Source organism: Amblyomma mixtum, chromosome 5 (genome assembly GCF_055824585.1).
Source record: "Amblyomma mixtum isolate Tamu chromosome 5, ASM5582458v1, whole genome shotgun sequence".
Classification (NCBI taxonomy): Eukaryota; Metazoa; Arthropoda; class Arachnida; order Ixodida; family Ixodidae; genus Amblyomma; species Amblyomma mixtum.
In genome coordinates, this window is record NC_143016.1 from 74,042,003 (window position 1) to 74,062,593 (window position 20,591).

Here is a 20,591-nt window from a genome sequence, read left to right on the forward strand (position 1 = left end):
TGCATTACATATTAATTCTGTGCAAGTTGTTCGCATGTTGCACTAAATGGATGTTGCTCATAAAAGGTGCTGCTTGCGCGCATAGAGAAAGATATGTGTGATGACCAGATTTGTCAACACATTTAAAGCTCATTATCTTTACTGTGTTTCTTTTTTAATGCAACCTTGCCAGTAATGCTAGCATCGGTAGGCTAACATCTACCGAATATGTTGTAAAACTCTCAAGTGCCTTTTCCTAGTGGTGTCACTGTGTACGCATCACTGCAGAACTTTGAACTGACAAGCAATTCTTCACTTTACAGGTACAGATTCACCTACATTGCTGTGGATCCCCAGGTGGAAACTGTGAGCGGCAAAAAGTATGATGTCCTCTTCATTGGGACAGGTGTGTACTTTGATCGGTTTCGGCCACATCTTAGTGCTTCCCTTTTTTTTTTAGCATCTTATATTCATTAGGGCTGATTGTACTGTGATCAAGCAGGGAAAGACAGTGTATAACCCAATTTACTTCTTACATCTCGTCATGTTCATCTCATCTTGTGCACAATGACAAAGGCAAAATTTTCCATAAATTTTAAACAGTGCTGAGCTGAATGTCGGTGTCAGTGAACATTCAAGAACATCAGGTGGTTGAAGTTTTTGGAGCCCTTCACTACGGTGTCCCTCATGACCTGAGTTGCTTTGGGACGTTAAACTCCATAATCCAAACCAAACGTGAGCTGAAGGTATATGCGTAGCCAACACTCTCACCACAAGGCATTTAATTAATATCCTTTAAGCACCAGCACTTTTGGTATCACTGCCATGGCAAAGTACAGTGCAGGAGGTCCACTGCATCCTACACCTACAGCTGCCTCCATTGCTTGCAATTTCTTGACTGTATCTAGTTGTCATGGTAACACCATCTAGGTGTCTTTTACCTGCGCGTTGTTTCTTTGTGAGCCTGTTTGGTGATGCGACTGCTGTGTGCAGACACGGGCCGCGTGTTGAAGGCGGTGAACGTGGCACCCCGGCCGCAGCAGCAGCCAGGAGCAACGGGCCAGCCCGTGCTGGTGGAGGATGTGGGCGTGTTCCAGGGAGCCCCCGTCACCAACCTGCTGGTGCACCGGCCACAGGGGCGCCTGGTTGTGGTCACTCACTCCGAGATACAGGCTATCCCGCTCTTTGGGTGCCAGCGCTATGCCGCCACCTGCGCGTGAGTCTCTTTTTCTTCCTTTCTCAAGTACGGAGTGGTCTTGCTAGAGTTTTGTCTGGATTAGTGATCAGAATTGCAAAATTCGCTTCAAACATAGCATCAGAGCATTCTTAGTGGGCACCCGGCAAGGCCTGTTTCTCATGTGCCTAGCAGCCAGCTTCGAGCCAGTGTTGGCAAAGGTCCTTTGCATGCGCCGCACCTCAATTAGCGGCCAGTTCATGTGAGTGGGTTAACTCAACAGGTCAAAGCTTTGCTAGGCAGTTTCTCCTAGATTCGTGAAGGGCCTGGTTACAGATTTATATCAACTAACATCCTTCTATGCAGATTTATGTGGATGTTAAGGTTGGTTGGTTGATATCTATGTTATCATTTTGGTGCTAGTGTGGGGATGACACATCATGCGCAAAGCCCATGTGTCCTCCCTTAGGCAGACCTGTAGCAGTATATTTAAAACCTTTTGATTAATTATAATTCATGATAACGATACTGCATCATTCATTTCTCCTTGGATGCAGACGCTGTGCAATGTGTAGTAACACTTTTCTCTATGACAAGATTGATTAACAGATATCGTAATTGTTGGGCATGTTAGTTCGCAGCACTAGAAGAGTGTCCCAAGACTTTTTATCACTTTTAAATGCCTCGCTGCTCAGTTGTGTGGCTCATGCTTGATTTCGTCTTGCATGCAGGGATTGTGTGGCGCTCCAGGATCCGTATTGTGCCTGGGACAGTGATCGCGGCACATGCGTCAACCCAAGCCTAAGGTGAAGTCCTTTACTGCGTAGAAATTGAGGTGTTAGTGACATTCGAATGCCTCCCTCGGATTTAATGGTCAGGAACAGTGACAATAAGTGCTCTCTCTTTTTTTTTTTTTGCACTTTAACTGCCTATTTACTGTGAGTGCCCAGTATTTGAAGTGCTAGCTGCAGAACGAACGTTAATAAAAATTGGGTTTCTCTCAACCTTGATGCATGCCAGAAAAAGAACAAAAAGAGTTGCATGGAAAGTAACATGCTCTTGACAGTTCTAAAAATGTGTACTGAATTTAAATGCGACAGCTGTAGGACAGTGGGAGAAGGTGTAAAGTGGGGAACATAAAAAGTATCAAGAACATCAAAAAGCATAACCTCAGCTCCAGCGTCCAAAGGTGCATGATCCCATTGAAGCAGTGATTCATTCAAGACATGCGTTGTTTATACATTATGCTCAAACCTGTCATTGCACGTGCATCTTGTTCCCAGGGTGAGGAAAAAGGACAGCTATGTACAGAACATCGAAGAAGGCTGGGATCACCGATGCGGCCAAGGTAAATTTTCTTGCCTGCGCGCGTTCTGTAAAGGAGCAAGCATCAAACTTGCTCAGTGGCGGGGCTCATTGTGTTGCCGAGGCTTCGACGGTTCACAAGACCAGCACTGCTGTCTTGGTTGGAGTGTCGCACTTACGAATGCACGGTGTTGGAGTGGCTTTAGCAGTTTTGAGCAGGACCTTGCTGTGTTTCGATTTGTGCATGAATAGAAGCTTGTGGAATGTGACCCTAATTCCAGGTGAGTTTGCACACTAGGAATACTAGACTTGGTGTCACTGAATGTAATGCAGGCTTTGAAGTTTTTTTTTTTTTCTTCTTCTTTTACTCCTCCCAGGCTGTACACACACAGCCGCCATGTCAGTGCCCTTGAATAATATTTGCATTTTCTGGGTTTTGGAACTTGCTGACTCCATAAGTTTACTTTGAATGAAAGATTTTGCTTGGGCAAAGATAGTTACTTTGTTTATGGCAGTTTCAGTGGGTCCTGCAGATGGGAATACCTTGCATGCAGGACAAACAGTGATGTTACCACCTTTCTAGTCAGCATATACTGCAGTCAGGTAGTGGCTATAACCCACAGTTTCTTGTCCTGAAATCATTATTAATATGACAGCGCAGAGCCTGACATAAAATGGACAGGGCAACTACAGTAAGGAAATGAAATATCTTGCCTTAATGCACTCAACATTTTATTAAAATCTGATTAAGGCACCTCTACTTATTGAAACTGAAGTTTCAATGGTGTGGCAATAATGAAGGTAACTGGATGAAATGGCTTACACAATGCTTAGTTTTCTTACTCTTCTCCAAAGTTTCCAGGTCACAAAGGCACATTACTGAAAGAAAACTATTTATGTTCACATGCATACATAGTACAATTCTGTGCAATCAATAATCACCTAACTGGTGTTCTCACTGCACGGCTGTGCACATAACCGAATGATTGGTATCGACTTTTTGCTCTTCTTTGACGTAATTTTATTTTAGATATCACTTGAATATGAAGTGAGTGTTTTTGAAGCAGAGGTGTACTAGTGCTATCGGTGCGATTCTCAAAAAAGTTTTGAAATTTATGCTTGGTTCGAAAAGAAAAAGTCTGTGTATCTCTTATGCTGGCAAATAAAAGAGTAGCATTGTTAAAACTCTCAGCATACTCGTCAGAAAAGAGAGAAATGGCGCTCATGGGGAGGGTGTGTCGGTGCACACCGCCGTGCGTGTGATGCAAGTCTTTCGGCCTGGCCCGGCACAGGGGTGTTGCAGGGGGCTTCAGGTGTGACAGCGTCTCCCCCGGTGAGCGTGTGCCCCCCGTGCGACTGCACTTGCCCTCCGCCCCCAACCCCTCCTCCCACGCCATCCCCCACCGAGGTCGACGACCCCGACATGGCCGCCGAAGAGTTCAATGACCTCACGCGGCACCAGTTCTTTGGTTAGTGTGGGCCCCATGTCCGAGAATGCAGACCGACTAACGAAAAGCTGTGCGCTTCGAGGGACGCCATGGCCAAAGCGAAGGGAATGGAAAAGAGAGTGGCGCAGAGGACACGGCCCTCTTCTCCGTGCTTAATTAACAAACACTGTGCACACATGCGCTTGCCTGCATGACGCACCCCCCCCCCCCCCTCCAAGGTGGCCCCATGGGCGAACTGCACAGTTCCTGCACACTGGGCACTACTTCCTCGGCTGCGGGGTGGAGGTGTGAAAGAGCTGCTGCAGCTGATGCTATGGCCAACACATTTTTGAAGAGTTAGCGTTTGATAGAAGCGAGGGAAGGCTTGATTAAACTAAAAAAAATTAATGAAATAAACATGCTACATAACACCTTACACAAAAAAGAAGGCAGCTGCATTTCTTGTTTTTTCTCTCTCTCTCTCTTTCTCCTCCATCCATGTTTAAGTGACATATGAGAACTTTGTTCTCGACCATTTACATTACATACATCAAATAGCTAGAAATTTTAGAAAGAGATCCATGCTCCTGGTTAATGGCACTAGAATGCAGAACACTGAAAGTGGCAAGGCATCCTCTCTTTTATAAATGTTAAGCTTTTGTGACTATACCTTACTCTCAGGCCATGAGACACAAAAAAATGTATTCACCTTACTGTGTAGTCACTGTAAGTGAGGCCGAGCGCTTTTACTGTTTTTTTGCATCTCTCTTTTGCATTGGATGTTGGTGGTGGTGGTGGTAGTCGTGGCAGTTTTAATATGACTGACCCTGTGCACTCGTAATCTGTGGTGGAGGTGAAAATGGCCGATGGTCATTTTTGCATGAAGCCAAAGCACTGCAAGTGGTAACTAGGCCTGCTCACTAACATTCTCTTTTGCAGCTTCTGTGTTCACTTTATTTTTGTCATGATATTTGCTCTCCTATTATAAATGATGCGGGAAGTGCAAACTCAATGCAGTCACACTCTGTATAATGCCAGACTGGTAATTCATGCTGAGTGCTTAAGTCTCTTCGTGCTTGCACAGGAACTCTGCGAGACATTAATGTGAACCAAATAGCCCTAGTAGGCAGTCTCTGCCGAGATGAGCGTGTTGTATATTGGTAAAGTTCTTACAATAAACATGATAGTTACTGTCTATACTTAATAATTATCTTTCATTAAACATGTTTTACTTCATGTCATGGAGATTACTTACTGTTTCATGCATGTCATTAAACCACTTCTAGTTGCACTTCACAAGAATATCTTTCAATTAAATGGCTACCTTAGAGCCAGAATTTATTGCAGATTGTGACTGCATTGAGTTTGTAAAACTAAGCGAGCAAAAAATCGTGACCACAGCTTGCAACCTGACGTCAGCACCATCTTCCAGCAAACTTTTGTCGAAGGTCAAAGTAAATCCCTGGGAATTAACAGGTGCTATTTCTTCATCTGTTAATACTTGGAACTGCTATAGTTAAACGACATTGTAGACTAGCATGCATATGGAACAACTGTGTGGCATTGGGCGAGCACTGTAATTTGAAGGAAACGAAACTTAAAGCGTGAGGAACCGGTTAAGCATTTCTGCTTAGCGTACTAGATCCAAGTAGTCGATAGAAACCAAAGCTGTGATTTGATGTAATCTTTTCAAAAGCACTAGTATCGCACGTGTTGCAGGAGTTTGCTGGATAGTATAATGGCGGACTGATTTCCTTCAGTGCCCAGAAAGAAATTGGCTATGGGACGATGCATCACTGTTCATTAGCAGATCACAGTAAATGGTTTTAGCAGATCGGTTTATGACTAAACAAAAACTTGAATGGTATAAAATATGGCATTTGTGACATAAATTGCATGTAGCTGAAAATGTGCACTGTCAAGAAACAGTTTCATTTTTCTTTAGCTACATGTTTAGAAATGAAATATGTCTTACATCATGTAGCAAAGGGTGTGCATGAGAGCATTCAGTTTTTATTCGTGATCTGTAGCGCTATTATGAGAACAGAAAAACTGTGCCAGGAGAGCCTTCTGGCAATTAATTTCTTTCTCATTAGAATGCCTGAAGGCAAGTGCAGTGGTGTTGACGACAGGTTGCTGTGGTGCACTTAGTGGTACTAGCTGGTCGCATTGTCTGGTTTGGGCATGCGGTGGTTTCGAGCTGACCGACGGTGGTCTTGCCTGTGGGTGCCAGGGAGGCCCCCATCGTCGAATGGTCCCCTGCGGTCCCCACACCAGTACCCGGGGTCTGGAATGGACGATGCTGCTCACCCAAATTCGGCGTCTCGTCCCTTGGGAGACGGCCACGAAGGTGAGCCCGGCCCCTCCCTCCCTCTCCTCCTGTTCTTCCCTTTCGGCTTTTCCTGGCGCTCGCTTGTCCCGGCAGCGTCCCACGCCGCTCGAATGTGACAGTCCCTCACTTGCACTGCCACAGCTGTGGATAACCCAACTAACCACATTTTCTCTCACCTGTTCTCTAAGGGCCCCGTACAGCTTTGGACATTTTGAACAAACAAGCTCGAAATGAGAAGTGTGCGGTCATGTTCCTCTCGGCCAGTTGTTGCGCCACATGCGCCGTGTGAATCTCGCTTATGCAAACAAAAGGCTGTTTGCGCCTAGTGGTGGTACTGATTTTGGTCACCACTGACAGTGTATTAGGTGGTGCAGTGTTGACTTGAAATCCCCTGGTGTTGGTCGCGAAAAACGAAGCTGACAGTGCGGACAGACACAAACGTGGCAACATACGGACTTGCTGCAGAGTAAGAACAGAAAAGTAACAAGTGCTGCCATGATGTAAGGACGTGGTATGACATGGGTCAGGCTGCAGCTCAACGCTTCCCCAAAGGCGTGCAGAAGCTCTGTACTGGTGAGTGTTAAAAGTGGGCCCAAGAGCAAGAAGCACATGTGTTTTTTTTTGGTTTGGTTTATGGCATTTAACATCCCAAAGCGACTTCACATGAAATTCTGGTAGCTTGGCTGTTATACCAATCGAAGACTCTACAGAAGGAGAAAGATGAGAATGACAGCACCCTCCAGCTGAAGGTTTGAGGGACTCAGCAAAATATGAGGTGCCACAGTTGCTCTTGCTTGAGTAGGGGGAGGGGCCTGTTAGACCCTTATTTGGAAATTGGTGCCCGTCTCATATTTCCTTTAATTTGTCCTGCACACTGTGCAGTGATGACGTGTTAGGAAATCGCTCGCTACTCTAAGCTGTTACAATTAATTATTTAGCCTTTCAAGAACATTATGTGGACAGCACATTAGATCAGCATCTGAAAATTAATCTGAGCCAGGCATGGTTTACCAATCTATAGATACAGCTGCAGCATGCATTGGATGGCTGGGGACAGGATTAAGCAGCTCTTTATATTCCAGAAGCCATTCCTACAGACTTATGAGTGTTTGGTGAGTGCGCCTACCATGTGCGCCGCAGGCGCACATGGTAGGCAAATGCATGGTAAGCATGGTAGGCACATGGTAAGCAAATGCATTATGTGTATGGTGCTGTTTGTTAATGGGCTGCTTGTGTCTTGGTGAAACCTCACTGGTGTGCTCACTTCATTGCATTCTACTTCGTGGTGAAAGTAAAACTATGCAACATTTGACATTTGCCATGTATTACATTACAGGTACAGGTGTATTACAGGTGTATTACATTACATTACATTACATGCATTACATTACAGGTATTACAGGTGACAGAAGACAGAGGATGTTTTAGTTTAATTTATAACTGTTTGCCCGAAACAAATGTAGCATTGATTGGTTGTGTGCATGGCTGACTGCAGAAGCAGCACACTCAGTATCCGTCGAAGACCTTGGCATATTTCCTCTATCTGTCCTAAATCTTCCTCTTTTTTTTTTTTGTCGTACAGTCGGGCTGGCTTTGGTAACTATTCAACTTATTTACTAGTACTTGTTCTCTCCATAATGTTATGTTTGCATTGAAAGATCGGACTCATGGTTACTGCACTGTTTGTGAGATTACTGGGGTTATAATGTACTGTGTGAGGTCTGACCATTGTAATCAAGGGTCTATTGGGCTCGTTTATGTGTACAGATTAATGGTCAAACCTTGTTATAGGACGTGCATTCATAGTGCTGTAGGTAGCTGAACCTTGAGCTTACTCACAAGCGCTATCTACTGCTTGGCCAGTAAGTACTACTATTTATTTATTTATTTATTTATTTATTTATTTATTTCCAAATACTGTTAGCCCTTGCGGGCTGTTACAGGGTGGGAATGGTATAGCCAGTCACTACAACACAGTTCCAGCTCTTTTACAAAAGTTTCAAGTGAACAAGTTTTGTTGAATACGTGTTGGTCAAGGTTATTCCATTCTATAATTGTTTTAGGCAGAAACGAAAACTTATACACATCAACTCTCGGCATGTATGACATAACTGCGAAGGGATGGTTAGTACGCGATGACAGTCTATAAAAGTACACCTAGACATGACTGTTAAAAAGTAGGGATCCTGATATAAGTTCATGTTGGACTGTGTAGGGAAGGGTTCTTTTAGTAGTGTTTATTGCTTCAAGGCACAGAAGGGGGGAAGGTTTAACACCACAAGTCAGGGGCCCTTTTGTTGTCAGAAAGATGTGAGGCACATTAGTATGTGCACAGCAGTCAGTCTGTAGAGTCACTACGGGAGCTGCATACTCGATTCCAATAACATCCTTTAGAGGAGGCCTGCTGCAGTGAACAAATTTGTTTGTTGTCGTCAGTCCCTCTTCATTATAAGGGTGCATGCAACTTTTGGTGACCTCCTTTCTCTCAACCCTCTGCTTCATTGTGAGGGGCCTGGCAAAGCCTTATCAGTATGAGGCAATCATATCATTGAAGCTGTCTGAAGGAAGAATACACTGACTGCAAATTTCACTCTCACAGGTTGCCTAAAGTTTTCTCTTTTAAGTGTTCTTTTGTAGCCTCGATTTGCACAACACACTAGAAGCATTCTCATGACCACAAAACGGAAGGTTTAAACGACAAGTTAGTGGAAGTGGCATGTTATCTGGCAGGAAGCTGTCATATGAGACATCTAACATGAGTGCATGACACCCTTAGGTTTCATCAGCTTTCTGTCGCAAGCTGTCAAGAAAGGCGTAGTCATCACTAATCATTTCATACTTTGTACGAAGCAGAAGCATGAAGATCTAAAATGGTGACAGTTGCATTTCAAACAATCTGCAGCAACTGCTTCAAGCATACTGAATGCCTATCAAGCAAATCTCAGTACAGAGCCGTCTTGACATACAGAATCAGCTGTAATGTTGTGTCACTTGGTTTCCTGTCACACACTTTAGCACTCTTACTTTTCTCACTGTTCGGTGAGCAGACATTATGCCTGCACCTTACAAGGAGTGTGAAAATGAATGCTTGTAAAATGATAACACTGTACATGAGGGTATGTGACATTTCTCTTGAATATCTATACACCTGTGCTGAAAGCTTTTCAGGCGGCCTGAACCTAGCGTCATCATCTGTATAACTGCTTATCTGCTTATGAAGTGAATGCCACCATCTCTTTTGTATTCAAACATGAGGTGCTGCTCGGGCTTGTTCAGTCCTGTTGTTTTCTAATAGTGTGCTTTTCTAAAGACATAAAACATGCAAGAGGATGCCTTGGAATGAAAAGAGAACATTCTGGAGCAAAGGAGGGCAGTTGACTTTTACTGTGTGCTGTGCTTTCACTGGGATGTCGTGCTTGAATTGTCTGTTCCATGTGAAGAGGATGACAGAAGTTCTGTGTTTTGACGTTCGCATGCAGAACTGATTATCTGTTTTTTATAATTTCGTGTTCTCATCTGTTGCTAAATGGTACAGCTGCAAGAAAAAAGTCTCAGAATAAGCAGCGGTGCTTATTTAACCTAAAGGTACTTGAGCTTTATGGGTGAATTGCTTTGATGATCATTTTACATGGTGTAAAAAGAAAGTGCTACAGGTTACATGAAGAAGTATGAATGGCAAGTTCGTGTAGAAAGGGTTCCAGGTGGTGAGGTATCAGTTACCACATATGAAGGCACATTTGAATTATTAAAAGATAAACAGTTCGTACTGTTTCCTCTGGATGATGAGGGTTGAGATAGTGAAGAAACCAGGAGGAACTTGTGTCTAGCTGACATTAGAGTGCTTCTTGCACGGCATTATTTGCTTTGTGTGCCTACATGTGGTAAGAACATATTATATATTTTCTTTAGACACACATTTGTTAAGCTGCCATAAGTGCCCAAGTGCTATGAACAGTAGGTTGCCTAAACAACTTTTGTTTTTGGCTGTTTCCTTTTGCATGTTTTTGTATGTGAAAAGCCTCTTTGAACTGAACTCTTAAGGGCTCAATGAAGGTTCCAATTCGGTCGCGTGTCGTGTGTGGGGTTCGTCTTGGCAGCGAAACTGAATTTTGTTATTAGCTGTTTTCACTAATGTCTTGCTCAGAAAGGATTTATTGACCTGTCTGTCTCCTACCCTTTGGCTCTTATTATTCCCCAAGACTACCCATGGGTGCATGTAATTTTTTGTGCAGGGCTCTGATTTGAGTTGCAAAGTGGGGTTTGTTAAAAATAAAGTCTGCAGTCAAAAATTTATTTGTCGAGCTATGCTCACACCTATATTTATTAGAATGCATATAAGGTTCATTTTACTGAAAGTTATCAAACATGTATGTGTTGCAGTGCTAGTTTGGTCATTTGCTTGGCTGCAAATTGAACACATGAATGCTACTCAAGCAATCCAGACAGGCTCTATTGCATGAAAAAAAATTGAGTGGAGTAACAAATGTCGGGCTGTTACAATGTATACATGCTAGGCATCCGATCATAAACAGCACTCAGGCATCTGTCCTGCTGAGCGATAAATTTCTTCTCTCCTCTTGTGCTGCCCCATCTCTCTTCTCATGGTCTTATTTTCTTTGTTGTGGTATCCACGATTTTTTTCTCGTCGTCCTTCGTGTGCTATTTCAAGCAGCTTTGGACTTATTAAGCAAGCCTTTCTAGTGTTTCTCTAACATAATTTCCCGCAGCAGCCTTTGTAATGTAAAGTACATAAAAGAGAGCAATGTCTGCTTCTTTCTCGGTAGGCCGGTGCTAAAACCTTTTAATGTTCTGTGGGCACACAACTGTAAATTGTTAAACACAAATGCAATTGGTGGCATAGGTATGTGTAGAGCTGGTGAGGTTGCCACATGCTCTGCAGCATTTTCCCACTCTTCTTCTTCTCGTTCAAGCACTATATTCGCATTATGTTTAATGGGGGGTGGTTAGAAAGGCCCGGCTTCCTTCCCCTGCCCCCTGCATGCACCCAGAATTGACACCCAAGTGCCCTGTGGTTTGTACGTTGTCTTCTCCCACTGGCAGTTCATCATGCATGGTTTGCTGCTCCCCGATGCTCCTCGGGGTGCAAAAGTGAGCACCAAGCTCTCATAAACTCCTCATACGTGCGTTGTTTGCATTACGAATGCTGCTGGCCTCATTCCGACTAGGCATGTCTAAGTGCAGCTCCCCAACATGCACCTTACGCAGGTGCCGTGGCTGGCTCTTCCTTGCACGGCGACCAGAGGACCGGCGGTTCCTCCCAGTTCTACACGGCCGAGACCCTGGCCATTGCTGTGACCACCAGCATTGTGTCGTCGCTCGTAGTGGGCTTCATCAGCGGCTACATCTTCAGCCGGCGTTGCCGCAGCGACGATGAGGCTGAGGAGACCTGCCCGCCTGACGACTACTCGCGCTACTTGGACCGGGGTGGTGACCCTCATGCCGAAGGTTTCCTCTCGTCTACGCACAACCATGCCAAGCCCATTAACCTTGTCCTCAACGTGCCACCCAAGAACGGCAAGAATGCCAATAGCTCGGCGGACAACAAGCCCCTGCAGAAGGTGAAAAAGATTTACTTATAGCCTCTTGCGAGGCCGGGCCTGGAGCCGTTTCAGGTCTACTGAGCACCTCGGGCTGCAATGGGTGCACGCTCTGTCCGCCGCACGTGTGACTGGGGAGCCATCGTCAATGCATTACGCAGACACTGGCACACATCCGGAGGAACGAGTGGCATCCTGGGCACGGTGTGGCCAAGCAGCCGGCAGAGGAATGCGAATGGCCATTATGCAAAGTGCAAGACGGCAGCGCGCACATTCAAGAGGCGCCATCTCTTTTCTTTCTGCGAGGCCTCCGCCACCGTAGAAGCTGTGGGCTTGCCGCTCCTGGGTCCGGCATTTAGGGTGAAGTCAATTTGAGAGACACACACAAGAAGCAAGCGTCTGCCACGCTTGCACAAATGGAAGACTACAAGAGGACTGCACGTGCAGCTTTGCTCTGATGTGCACGTGTGTGTATGTGTGGACAGCAGTGGCAATTGGCAAACAGGTGTGTGTGTGCGTATGTGTGTTTGTGTGCGTGCTGTTGTTTGCAGAGCTGTGCAGCTGCCTGGCTCATCAGCATCTGGGTGACTGGTCTGGGCTGAAGTAGCCACAAGCTCTGCCGACACGCACGTGTGCTCTGCCTACTTAGTGAACTCTCTTTTGAGTGGCCAGAGACCATTTGTAGTCCCTCCTCCCCCCCCCCATCCCACAGAGGAGGACAGCGATCAGATCTAGTCTCTGTTGGCACGCATCAGCACTGGAGTAAGCTGCCTTGCTTCACCACAGGACAGTTCGAAAAGCGCCAACGCTGGCTTCTCTATCTCGGTTGCATCTTGCCCAACAAATGAATCTGTTTGCCACCGTTGCTCTGCCAAAGGACTTACTTGTACCTTGCCTAGCTGCCTCCCATTTTCATTATTTTTTCTTCTGCCTTTTTCCAGTTTACAGTTTGTTGCACACTGTCAAGCATGAGCATTCCATTCGCAAGTTACTTCAGTTTTTAGGCACGGTTCTTGTTTGTTTTTATTTTTACCCATCCCTCTTGCTCAAAAGTGTACTTTGCGCTGTTTCTTTACACCTGTAATTGCACTTGTTTGCACAATGTGTCATTAATAGATTGTTCTGTCTCGGAAAAAGAAGAGTATGAGATGTTATTTATTGATCGCCGTCTAAAGTGCGATGCTGTACGTAATTGTACAGAACTGGTGCACCTTTGTGACCATTTCTTTTTTTTTTCTTCTCTCATATTTCTGCACGGATGTCGACTTGCCGAGCTGTTAACCCGGCTGTTGACGATTACAGTAATGGTAACCTGGCGAACTTTCATACCATCCTTGAGCTGCCACTAGATAACTTGGACACTGCACATGGCGTTGATTGGCTTACACGACACAAAGTGGAACAGTCCCTGTGGTTCAGTCAACCTAGTCTAAAAACCAGCAACCAGGGTTTTTGTGTCAGTCCAGTGTTGTTGCTTCACTTGGCATTTTGTATTTTATGTAGAGTTGAAGCATACCGTATGTGCTTTTGCTTGAACTCTGGTGGTGAGAAGACCAATTACGGTTATGCCGCTCAAGCAAGAACTGTTGTACAAAGAACACAGTTTTCACTGGTGTGCACACATCGACATATGAAGCCACGCAAGCACCTCGGGCATGCAATTACAGACTGTGACAACCTTCTCTGCTCGTGCTGCATTGGTCTTGGCTTCTCTCTCAAGGTAAAGAACAGTGCAGGAAATTTTATCAGAGTATTGCCTAGATGTGATTTAATTCGCGTAGTTGTGAACAGCCGACATTGTCTAGGGTCGAAGCTGGAGGTACGCTGAAATGGAATTGCCATCGATAATGTAAAATATGGGATGTGCTTAGAACCAGTGTGTGTTGTTATGTTAGCTATGATCTTATACAGAGTGGTCAGTGATGCAGTTTGCCCCAAGACATATTTGTGGATTTGCTTCATCATCTTCAGCACTCCTGTGACATAGACTGTGGAATAGGACATGTCATCATTTCATTTGTGTGTTTGTTAAGTTTCATGCAAGTAGAAGATGCCTGCGAAAAGGTAATACAAGGAAGGTATAGATTGTAAATTAACATAGGGGAAAAAAAAAAATATATTTATGCATGGCAGCTTTGACTGTGCACGTGCACTCAAATACTCGTTTATGAGACAGCCTCTTGAGCAGTTTTAGGAGGATATATTTTGCAGGCACGCTCTTTTAGTGAATTTATCATTGTTGTACATACTTTATTTCTCACTGGACCCTTGTGTTGAATTTGTTGTTTTAGGTTGCAGCTCGAGTGCGACTTAATCAGTGCTCCGCAATCAATGTTAGCCTTGTGTCATGTAAATGTCAGATGAAACTTCCAGCCATTTTGTCAAGGAGACGGCTTGCAGAATGTCCAGTAGGTACCTTTTAATCTTTCTCATCCATTGCTATCATCAGAACGAGGTCTGTGCATCAATGAAGCTGTTTGTAACAATAGTTGAAGACAAACCAGCAAATGATGTCGGAAAATTTCTGAACTAGGCAAAAGACACATGTCAAGCCTTGTGTTTTGTAGGCTGTCAGTATCTCTGGGATAGCAGAAGCTGGATATTTGAGTCACTCAAAACTATGCCTTGTTCTTATGATTGCAAGATCATGCAGTGGGATGCCTGTAAGTTAACCACGCCCTTTCTGAAGCTTGCCAGCACATCTTCAGTTGAAGCTTTTTTAGCCACCTTGCAGTTCGATGTGTGAATGTCTTATCATTGCAAGCTGTGGCTACCCACAGGAGGCGAAACGAAATGAAATGGAGGTGCCTTTTTTGGGCCGAGTTGAAGGTCGTGTGCAGCATTCTGTTGCAGTCTGTCATTTTCATTTGTACATTGTAGAGAGTCATTATGCATATTATCGTGGGCACATGTTTGCTTGTTGTCTACGTAAGCAAAGTCAGTGATGGAACAGGCAGCGTCCACTGACAAGTTAGCTTGCTCAAAGATCTGACTGCAATGCATAAGTACCAAGTACTTGGCATGTTGTTGCCATCAAGCATTGTGTGGGTGCAGGTTATTGCTTTGTTGACTACAGATGTGCATCAACTTAGGTGTACAAAGGTTTGTTATGTAATGCACAAAACCACACTTAATGTGCAGTCGTACTTATAGGGTAGTGCAAAACTAGGGGGGTGGCAGTATCAGAACATTCACATTATTTTAGTTCTATCACGTGGCCACCCAAAATGCAAATATAATGTCAGTTTTCATGTCACTATAGTGTAAGGAAAACCAGCCGATATTATTATTATTATTATTATCATTATTATTATTATTATATGGCTTGATCTCATGCATGACATGCCATTTCTTAAAGAGCAAGGTTGCAGCCTGTAAAAATCACTGTTCTTTGCTTTACAAGGAGAACAGAGCACCTGCTTTTCTCTGTCCGCGCTGGCCTGTTTTGAACACCTGAACAACATTTTATTTGTGCTTACATTGCTTGTGCGTCTTTTTTAGTGGCTAAATGTTGTTGTACGTGTACATAGGTGTCCTTTTTGCAGTGTAATATGTGACTGTCCAGAGCGCTTTGTCTTTATTGTCCTCAAGCATGGCCAAGAAATGACAGGTATCTGGCACCATAGTCAGGTCGGTGTGCCCTCCTGGCCACATACAGTTTTTTCGTCAAGACAATAACTGCTAGTAATAACACTGTATACAGGGATAACATTGTAACCGAAGCCCCCACCCCCACCTTCCTTTTCCCGCATCCTGTTCCCACCCGGCCCACCTCGACAGTCTATAATGACGAAGATAGTGACATTTGTGTGTATACTTCGTATTCTTTTGTACATCGAGAGAAGTGACCCCGCTCAGAGAGAGCAACTCTCCCTGTGCGGGATAGCATGTCCATGTCCCATGACAGCGCAAGTATTGTACAGGTATGTTGACGTTACTATGATAATAAAACTTCTGACTCCAAGGTGCCTGGCGTGTCAGTGCGTGGTTTTTACATTTGTCCCATGTGTGGCTGGCTGCCTTAAAAGCTGGAGTTCATAGTCATCATCATCATCAGCCTGACTACGCCCACTGCAGGGCAAAGGCCTCTCCCATGTCTCTCCAATTAACCCTGTCCTGCGCCAGTTGCGGCCACCGTATTCCCGTAAATTTCTTAATCTCATCCGCCCACCTAACTTTCTGCCGCCCCCTGCTACACTTGCCTTCTCTTGGTATCCACTCCGTTACCCTTAAGCACCAGCGGTTATCTTGCCTTCGCATTACATGCCTTGCCCAAGCCCACTTCTTCCTCTTAATTTCAACTAGGATGTCATTAACCCACGTTTGTTCTCTCACCCACTCCGCCCGCTTCCGATCTCTTAACGTTACACCTATCATTTTCCTTTCCATAGCTCGCTGCGTTGTTCTTAACTTATTCTGAACCCTTTTCGTTAGCCTCCACGGTTCTGCCCCATAGGTGAGTACCGGTAAGATACAGCTGTTGCATACTTTTCTCTTGAGGGATATTGGTAAACTGCCATTCATGATCTGAGAGAACCTGTCATATGCGCTCCACCCCATCCTTATTCTTCTATAAGGATTCTTCTAGAATAAGAACAGAATAAGAATAGGAGTTCAGAGTGCCAATAAAAAGGTTCGTAAAGAAGCCAGTTGGTCCGATTGCGCTGGCTTTTAGTTTCGATTATGGATGGCTTCGGACTCCTGCAGCACCATGAACTTTTCTTGCGCTGCTTATTTACTTATTTATCAAATACTGATTACCGCCCTTTGGCGGCCAAGGCAGGAGTGGGTGCAACAGAAAAGAGCGAAAAAAACACACTATAGTCAGATGCAACTAAGTCTGCAGTGAAGCTCCACCCACAATTGGGACTTCCACGCAGAATTCTTTCATAACAAAAGAGCAGTGCATTGTTAAGACTACTGACACAATGCACTGACACAAGAAGCTAAGCACAAGAAAAAAAATAAGCTCTAGAATTTTGGTACCTGGCTTGTTCAATAAGGTCAAATATTAAAAAGCTGATTTCGTTTACTTCTGTGACTGGCTAGCAGAGTAATACAGGTCGCTGCGGACCGGGGCCCAATGTTAACAACAGCTGTTTCTTATTGTAACACTCGCGTACAATTATAATGAACTTCATTTATAAAACCGATGAAAAAGTAGGAATATCAAATCAAGCTAAGCTACACATGTTTATTCACTTTCGAGGACAGCAGAAAGAATTCACAACTGTTAAAAGCACAGATGCATGTGGAAAAAGCCATTGAAAAGAATATGAAAAAAAAAATACAAAAGAAATGCTGTGCTCCGCAATACACAGCATTCCGACAAGAACTCTGGGTGAAATGGGGAGAAGTGCTTACAAGTGTTATGTCGCATGATCATCCACAGCAGTCGAGAAAGAGTCGACCGATGACAGGTTCACAATCTCTGCTTATATATATAGCCAATGTACCTTTCATCACGTTTAAAGCATTGGATTGCTGTTTCTTTCCCGGAAATTAGTAATGTAACCGATATGTGCCTGCCATACGCATTGTAGATAACTCTTATCACTCTTCTCTGATCACTTCTGATTGCATTAATGTCAGATTTTGTGTGAGGGTCCCACACGATATCGGCATATTCCAGTAAGGGTCTTATTAGCGACGTCGTGAGCTTTGTTTCAGTCGTTGCAGTACTTTAAGCAGCGTTTCAAGAGCCAGAGCTTCTTTGAAGCAGCCAAGAATTTAAGCTTTATGCGACTACCCCAGTTTAGTGTTTAGGTGATATGTATTCCTAGGTATTTGTTAATCGATAACTGATGCCAAGAAATTATTCAGGACAAGTTGGTCTGCAAGTATTTGAAACCATCAATATGTATTCCTAGGTATTTGTTAATCGATAACTGATGCCAAGAAATTATTCAGGACAAGTTGGTCTGCAAGTATTTGAAACCATCATGAGCAGGAACATTGTGGGCACACCATTTTTTCGGAATGAACAGTCTTGTATGACTAGGCAGACTGACATAGTGAAGGGTCTGCTATAAAAACAAGCATGTGTTGTATCAAATTGCACGCTCTCACATACTTTTGCATTAAACTTGCTTCTCTGGCTTTGCGGAGGTGTTGCTTCATGCCAGCTAGACAAAAGCAGTCAATGGTATACTTCAGCACCGCTAGCCTATTGTGGCTTGAATGCACTGGCCATTTACAACCCTCCCATCTAAAATGATGTGAAGACTCTTAACACCTACACCCTAGTTGGTACGATAAGGCTTTTTACATGGCTGCATCTGCACTGTTAATGTTAACTTTGTTGCGCCCATAAGATGTAAAAATGCCTCAAGCACATATCGAAGGTACTTTCTATATCCCCTTCAGGTGTTAACTGCTATCTGGTGAAAACAGAATTCTAAAATTTCCAGAATTTTGTAAGGAGCATGCCAAGATTGCGCAGAAAAAAATCACGCCTTTCCCTGCGATTAATTGTGCAATTTCTGTACCTCGTATGTCCACATTGTAACTCGCCATTGCTTTCAAGGTCTTATACCTATTTTGATTCATGCCTATTGCAAGAAGTCAGTATTCAAACAGTTTAGTACATTTTAGGTTCTTTACAGTACTCTTGCTTGCAAAACAAGCAGTCAAAAATGTATACCCACTAGAGCCACACCAGAGCTATCATAAGACACGAAGGCATTCATTTTAAAAACTATTTTCTGCATTCATTTCGCATGTCTAGCTTGATATGTTTCTGTGCAAGATTTTCTAGATAGCAGCAAATTTTACAGAGTCTACTTTTGTGGATATTGCGCCTTTTACACAATGATTTGATAATGTCTAGGTTGCATACACAAACATGGATGCAGCACAATTATATGGAAAGGTGACCAAATGTTCGAGTGGATGCACAGTCGTGGATAAAAGACTGCAGGATGCGGATTTGTAGAAAAAAATTTATTTCTGCATTGCCTCGTTAGCCAGTCAGATAGTATTATTCAAGAGGATGGAGCACGCATGTATTTTCACACTCCTATTCGTTTCACTGACCTGCTGCACCTAATCGCGCAGCAATAAAGTTTAATCCACGAATCCGCATCCCGCAAAATTTTGTTCATGACATGTACGTCTACCTGGTACAGGAAGTGTTTTGTTGACCGAGAAGGTTGAATTATGGTGCATGGTTGTGGCGTTGCGGAAGGTAGCCTACATCATGAGCTTTGCTTCAAGGATTGCTTGATAGTGTTTTCCACACTGCTGCAAAGCAGCTCATACATGTTGGCGACATGCGGCACAAAGAACAAGAGCTTGTTGACAAGACAAATGTCAGCAAACCACATACAGTCGCGATCAGGATGACCTGCAACGCTCTGGTGGCCACCTTTTCCTGGTTTGTGTTTGATAGAAAGTGAATCACTGTACTACACAGTACCAGGCACGCAAGCGTGCTGCTCAGCAGCTATATACAGAACCTTGCAGCACAGCGCCAGGCTCGCATTGTTTTGTGACATCAGCTCGTACCACCTGAAGCGTGTTGTAAGTCAATCTGCACACGATAGTACCATGGAAGTAGAGACAAATCATGAAGCACGATTATGAAATGGGAACATGGCACATTTGGCACCGTGCACTGAAGTCTGGTGCACTGGACAAACAAAATGTCAGATAAGACGTTCATAAGCAAGAATCGGCACAGCAGTTGCTGGAGTTTTATTGGTGCAACATTTTGACCTTAGTACAAGGTAATGTATGAAATTTCTGCCATGCCTCAAGGCTTATTCTTCTGTTCCAAGTACTATACACTATACAAGCGAGAAGTTTCATTCAGTGTCGTCTCCTTCAGGTGAAACAAAGCTAAATTTGGTAAGGTAGGAAATCCGACATAACTTTTTGGTATAAGCATCACGTTCATCACCAAACCATACTAGCCGTTACATGCATGGCTCTTACCATATGCGTAATGTTCACCTTGTTCATCCTTCATTTTGTGAAATTGTATATTTTTGCAAAACTTTCATTTCTGTCTGCCGGTTTGCCTGTGCTGACAGGATAGTCCGTAATAATTTTTATTTATTTAACGCGCAGCGTACATTCAGGCACCGAGAAAAATTGCCAAGTTCGCTGGTGCTTAGCATGTTGTCAATTGCTGTTCAGTATCTGAAATGTAGCGTCTAATGAAAGCGTAGCATTCAGCTTCTGCCTTTCCTTCCACTCAGGATTTATCATTTTTTTCTTGGCCAATGCTTCACAGAGATTTCTGCGACAGATTTCTTGTAAAAAGAAATACTCACTCCTTTGTGCCAGATAGAGAGGCGGCCTTGCGTCTGCGGCAGCCGACATTTGACACATTTGAGATAGGGCACATGGCCCCGCGAGGATATGCCTCCTCCCCTATCCTGGCTGCGTACCGTAGGCGCGGGCGGCCGCGCCTCCTTTGGCGCTTCTCGCATATCGTCTCTTTTCTTTCTTGCTTTTCACCGCAACCGCGGAGATCCGTCCGACCGGCTGGCTTGGCGGACGCTGTGCGCGCCCCGATAGGGACCTGCGGCCCGCCTGTACTGTCCAGGAGAACTCGTTCTGTATTAATCCGGTGCATCGACCTGTCGTTGTGCGGCGCGGGCTCACGATGTTCCGCTGGTTGATCATCAGCTTGTGCACCTTCGGACTGGGCGCCGTTGACGCTGTCAACAGGCCGTGAGTACTGGAGTTTTCAGTCAAGTGTGTTCGGTCCTTTTTTTTTTTTTTTTGAGTACTGCTGCTCTCAAATGTGCAAGCTGCATGATACCTAGGTATATCTGCACTAGAAATGGCATGCAGAGCTTCATTTCTGC

At 44.3% G+C, this 20,591-nt stretch overlaps 2 protein-coding genes across 4 annotated transcripts in view; both read left to right on the forward strand.

The window, feature by feature from the left end:
* Positions 1–15,743, forward strand: part of Sema1a (semaphorin 1a) — a 120,083-nt gene extending 104,340 nt beyond the window's left edge. Inside the window, exons 14-20 of one of the 3 annotated variants that reach the window (XM_089545142.1) lie at positions 303–385; positions 973–1,195; positions 1,885–1,959; positions 2,437–2,501; positions 3,751–3,927; positions 6,119–6,235; positions 11,444–15,743. In XM_089545142.1, the coding sequence (XP_089401268.1) occupies positions 303–385; positions 973–1,195; positions 1,885–1,959; positions 2,437–2,501; positions 3,751–3,927; positions 6,119–6,235; positions 11,444–11,817 (1,114 nt within the window). In that variant the 3' untranslated portion in view covers positions 11,818–15,743. The remainder of the gene's footprint in view (positions 1–302; positions 386–972; positions 1,196–1,884; positions 1,960–2,436; positions 2,502–3,750; positions 3,928–6,118; positions 6,236–11,443) is intronic. The other 2 variants (XM_089545143.1, XM_089545144.1) reach the window with 2 other exon arrangements.
* Positions 15,744–20,180: 4,437 nt separating this feature from the next.
* Positions 20,181–20,591, forward strand: part of LOC149342676 (pregnancy zone protein-like) — a 47,643-nt gene continuing 47,232 nt past the window's right edge. The window contains exon 1 of the mRNA XM_089545145.1: positions 20,181–20,454. Coding sequence (XP_089401271.1) covers positions 20,387–20,454 — 68 coding nt within the window. The 5' untranslated portion in view covers positions 20,181–20,386. The remainder of the gene's footprint in view (positions 20,455–20,591) is intronic.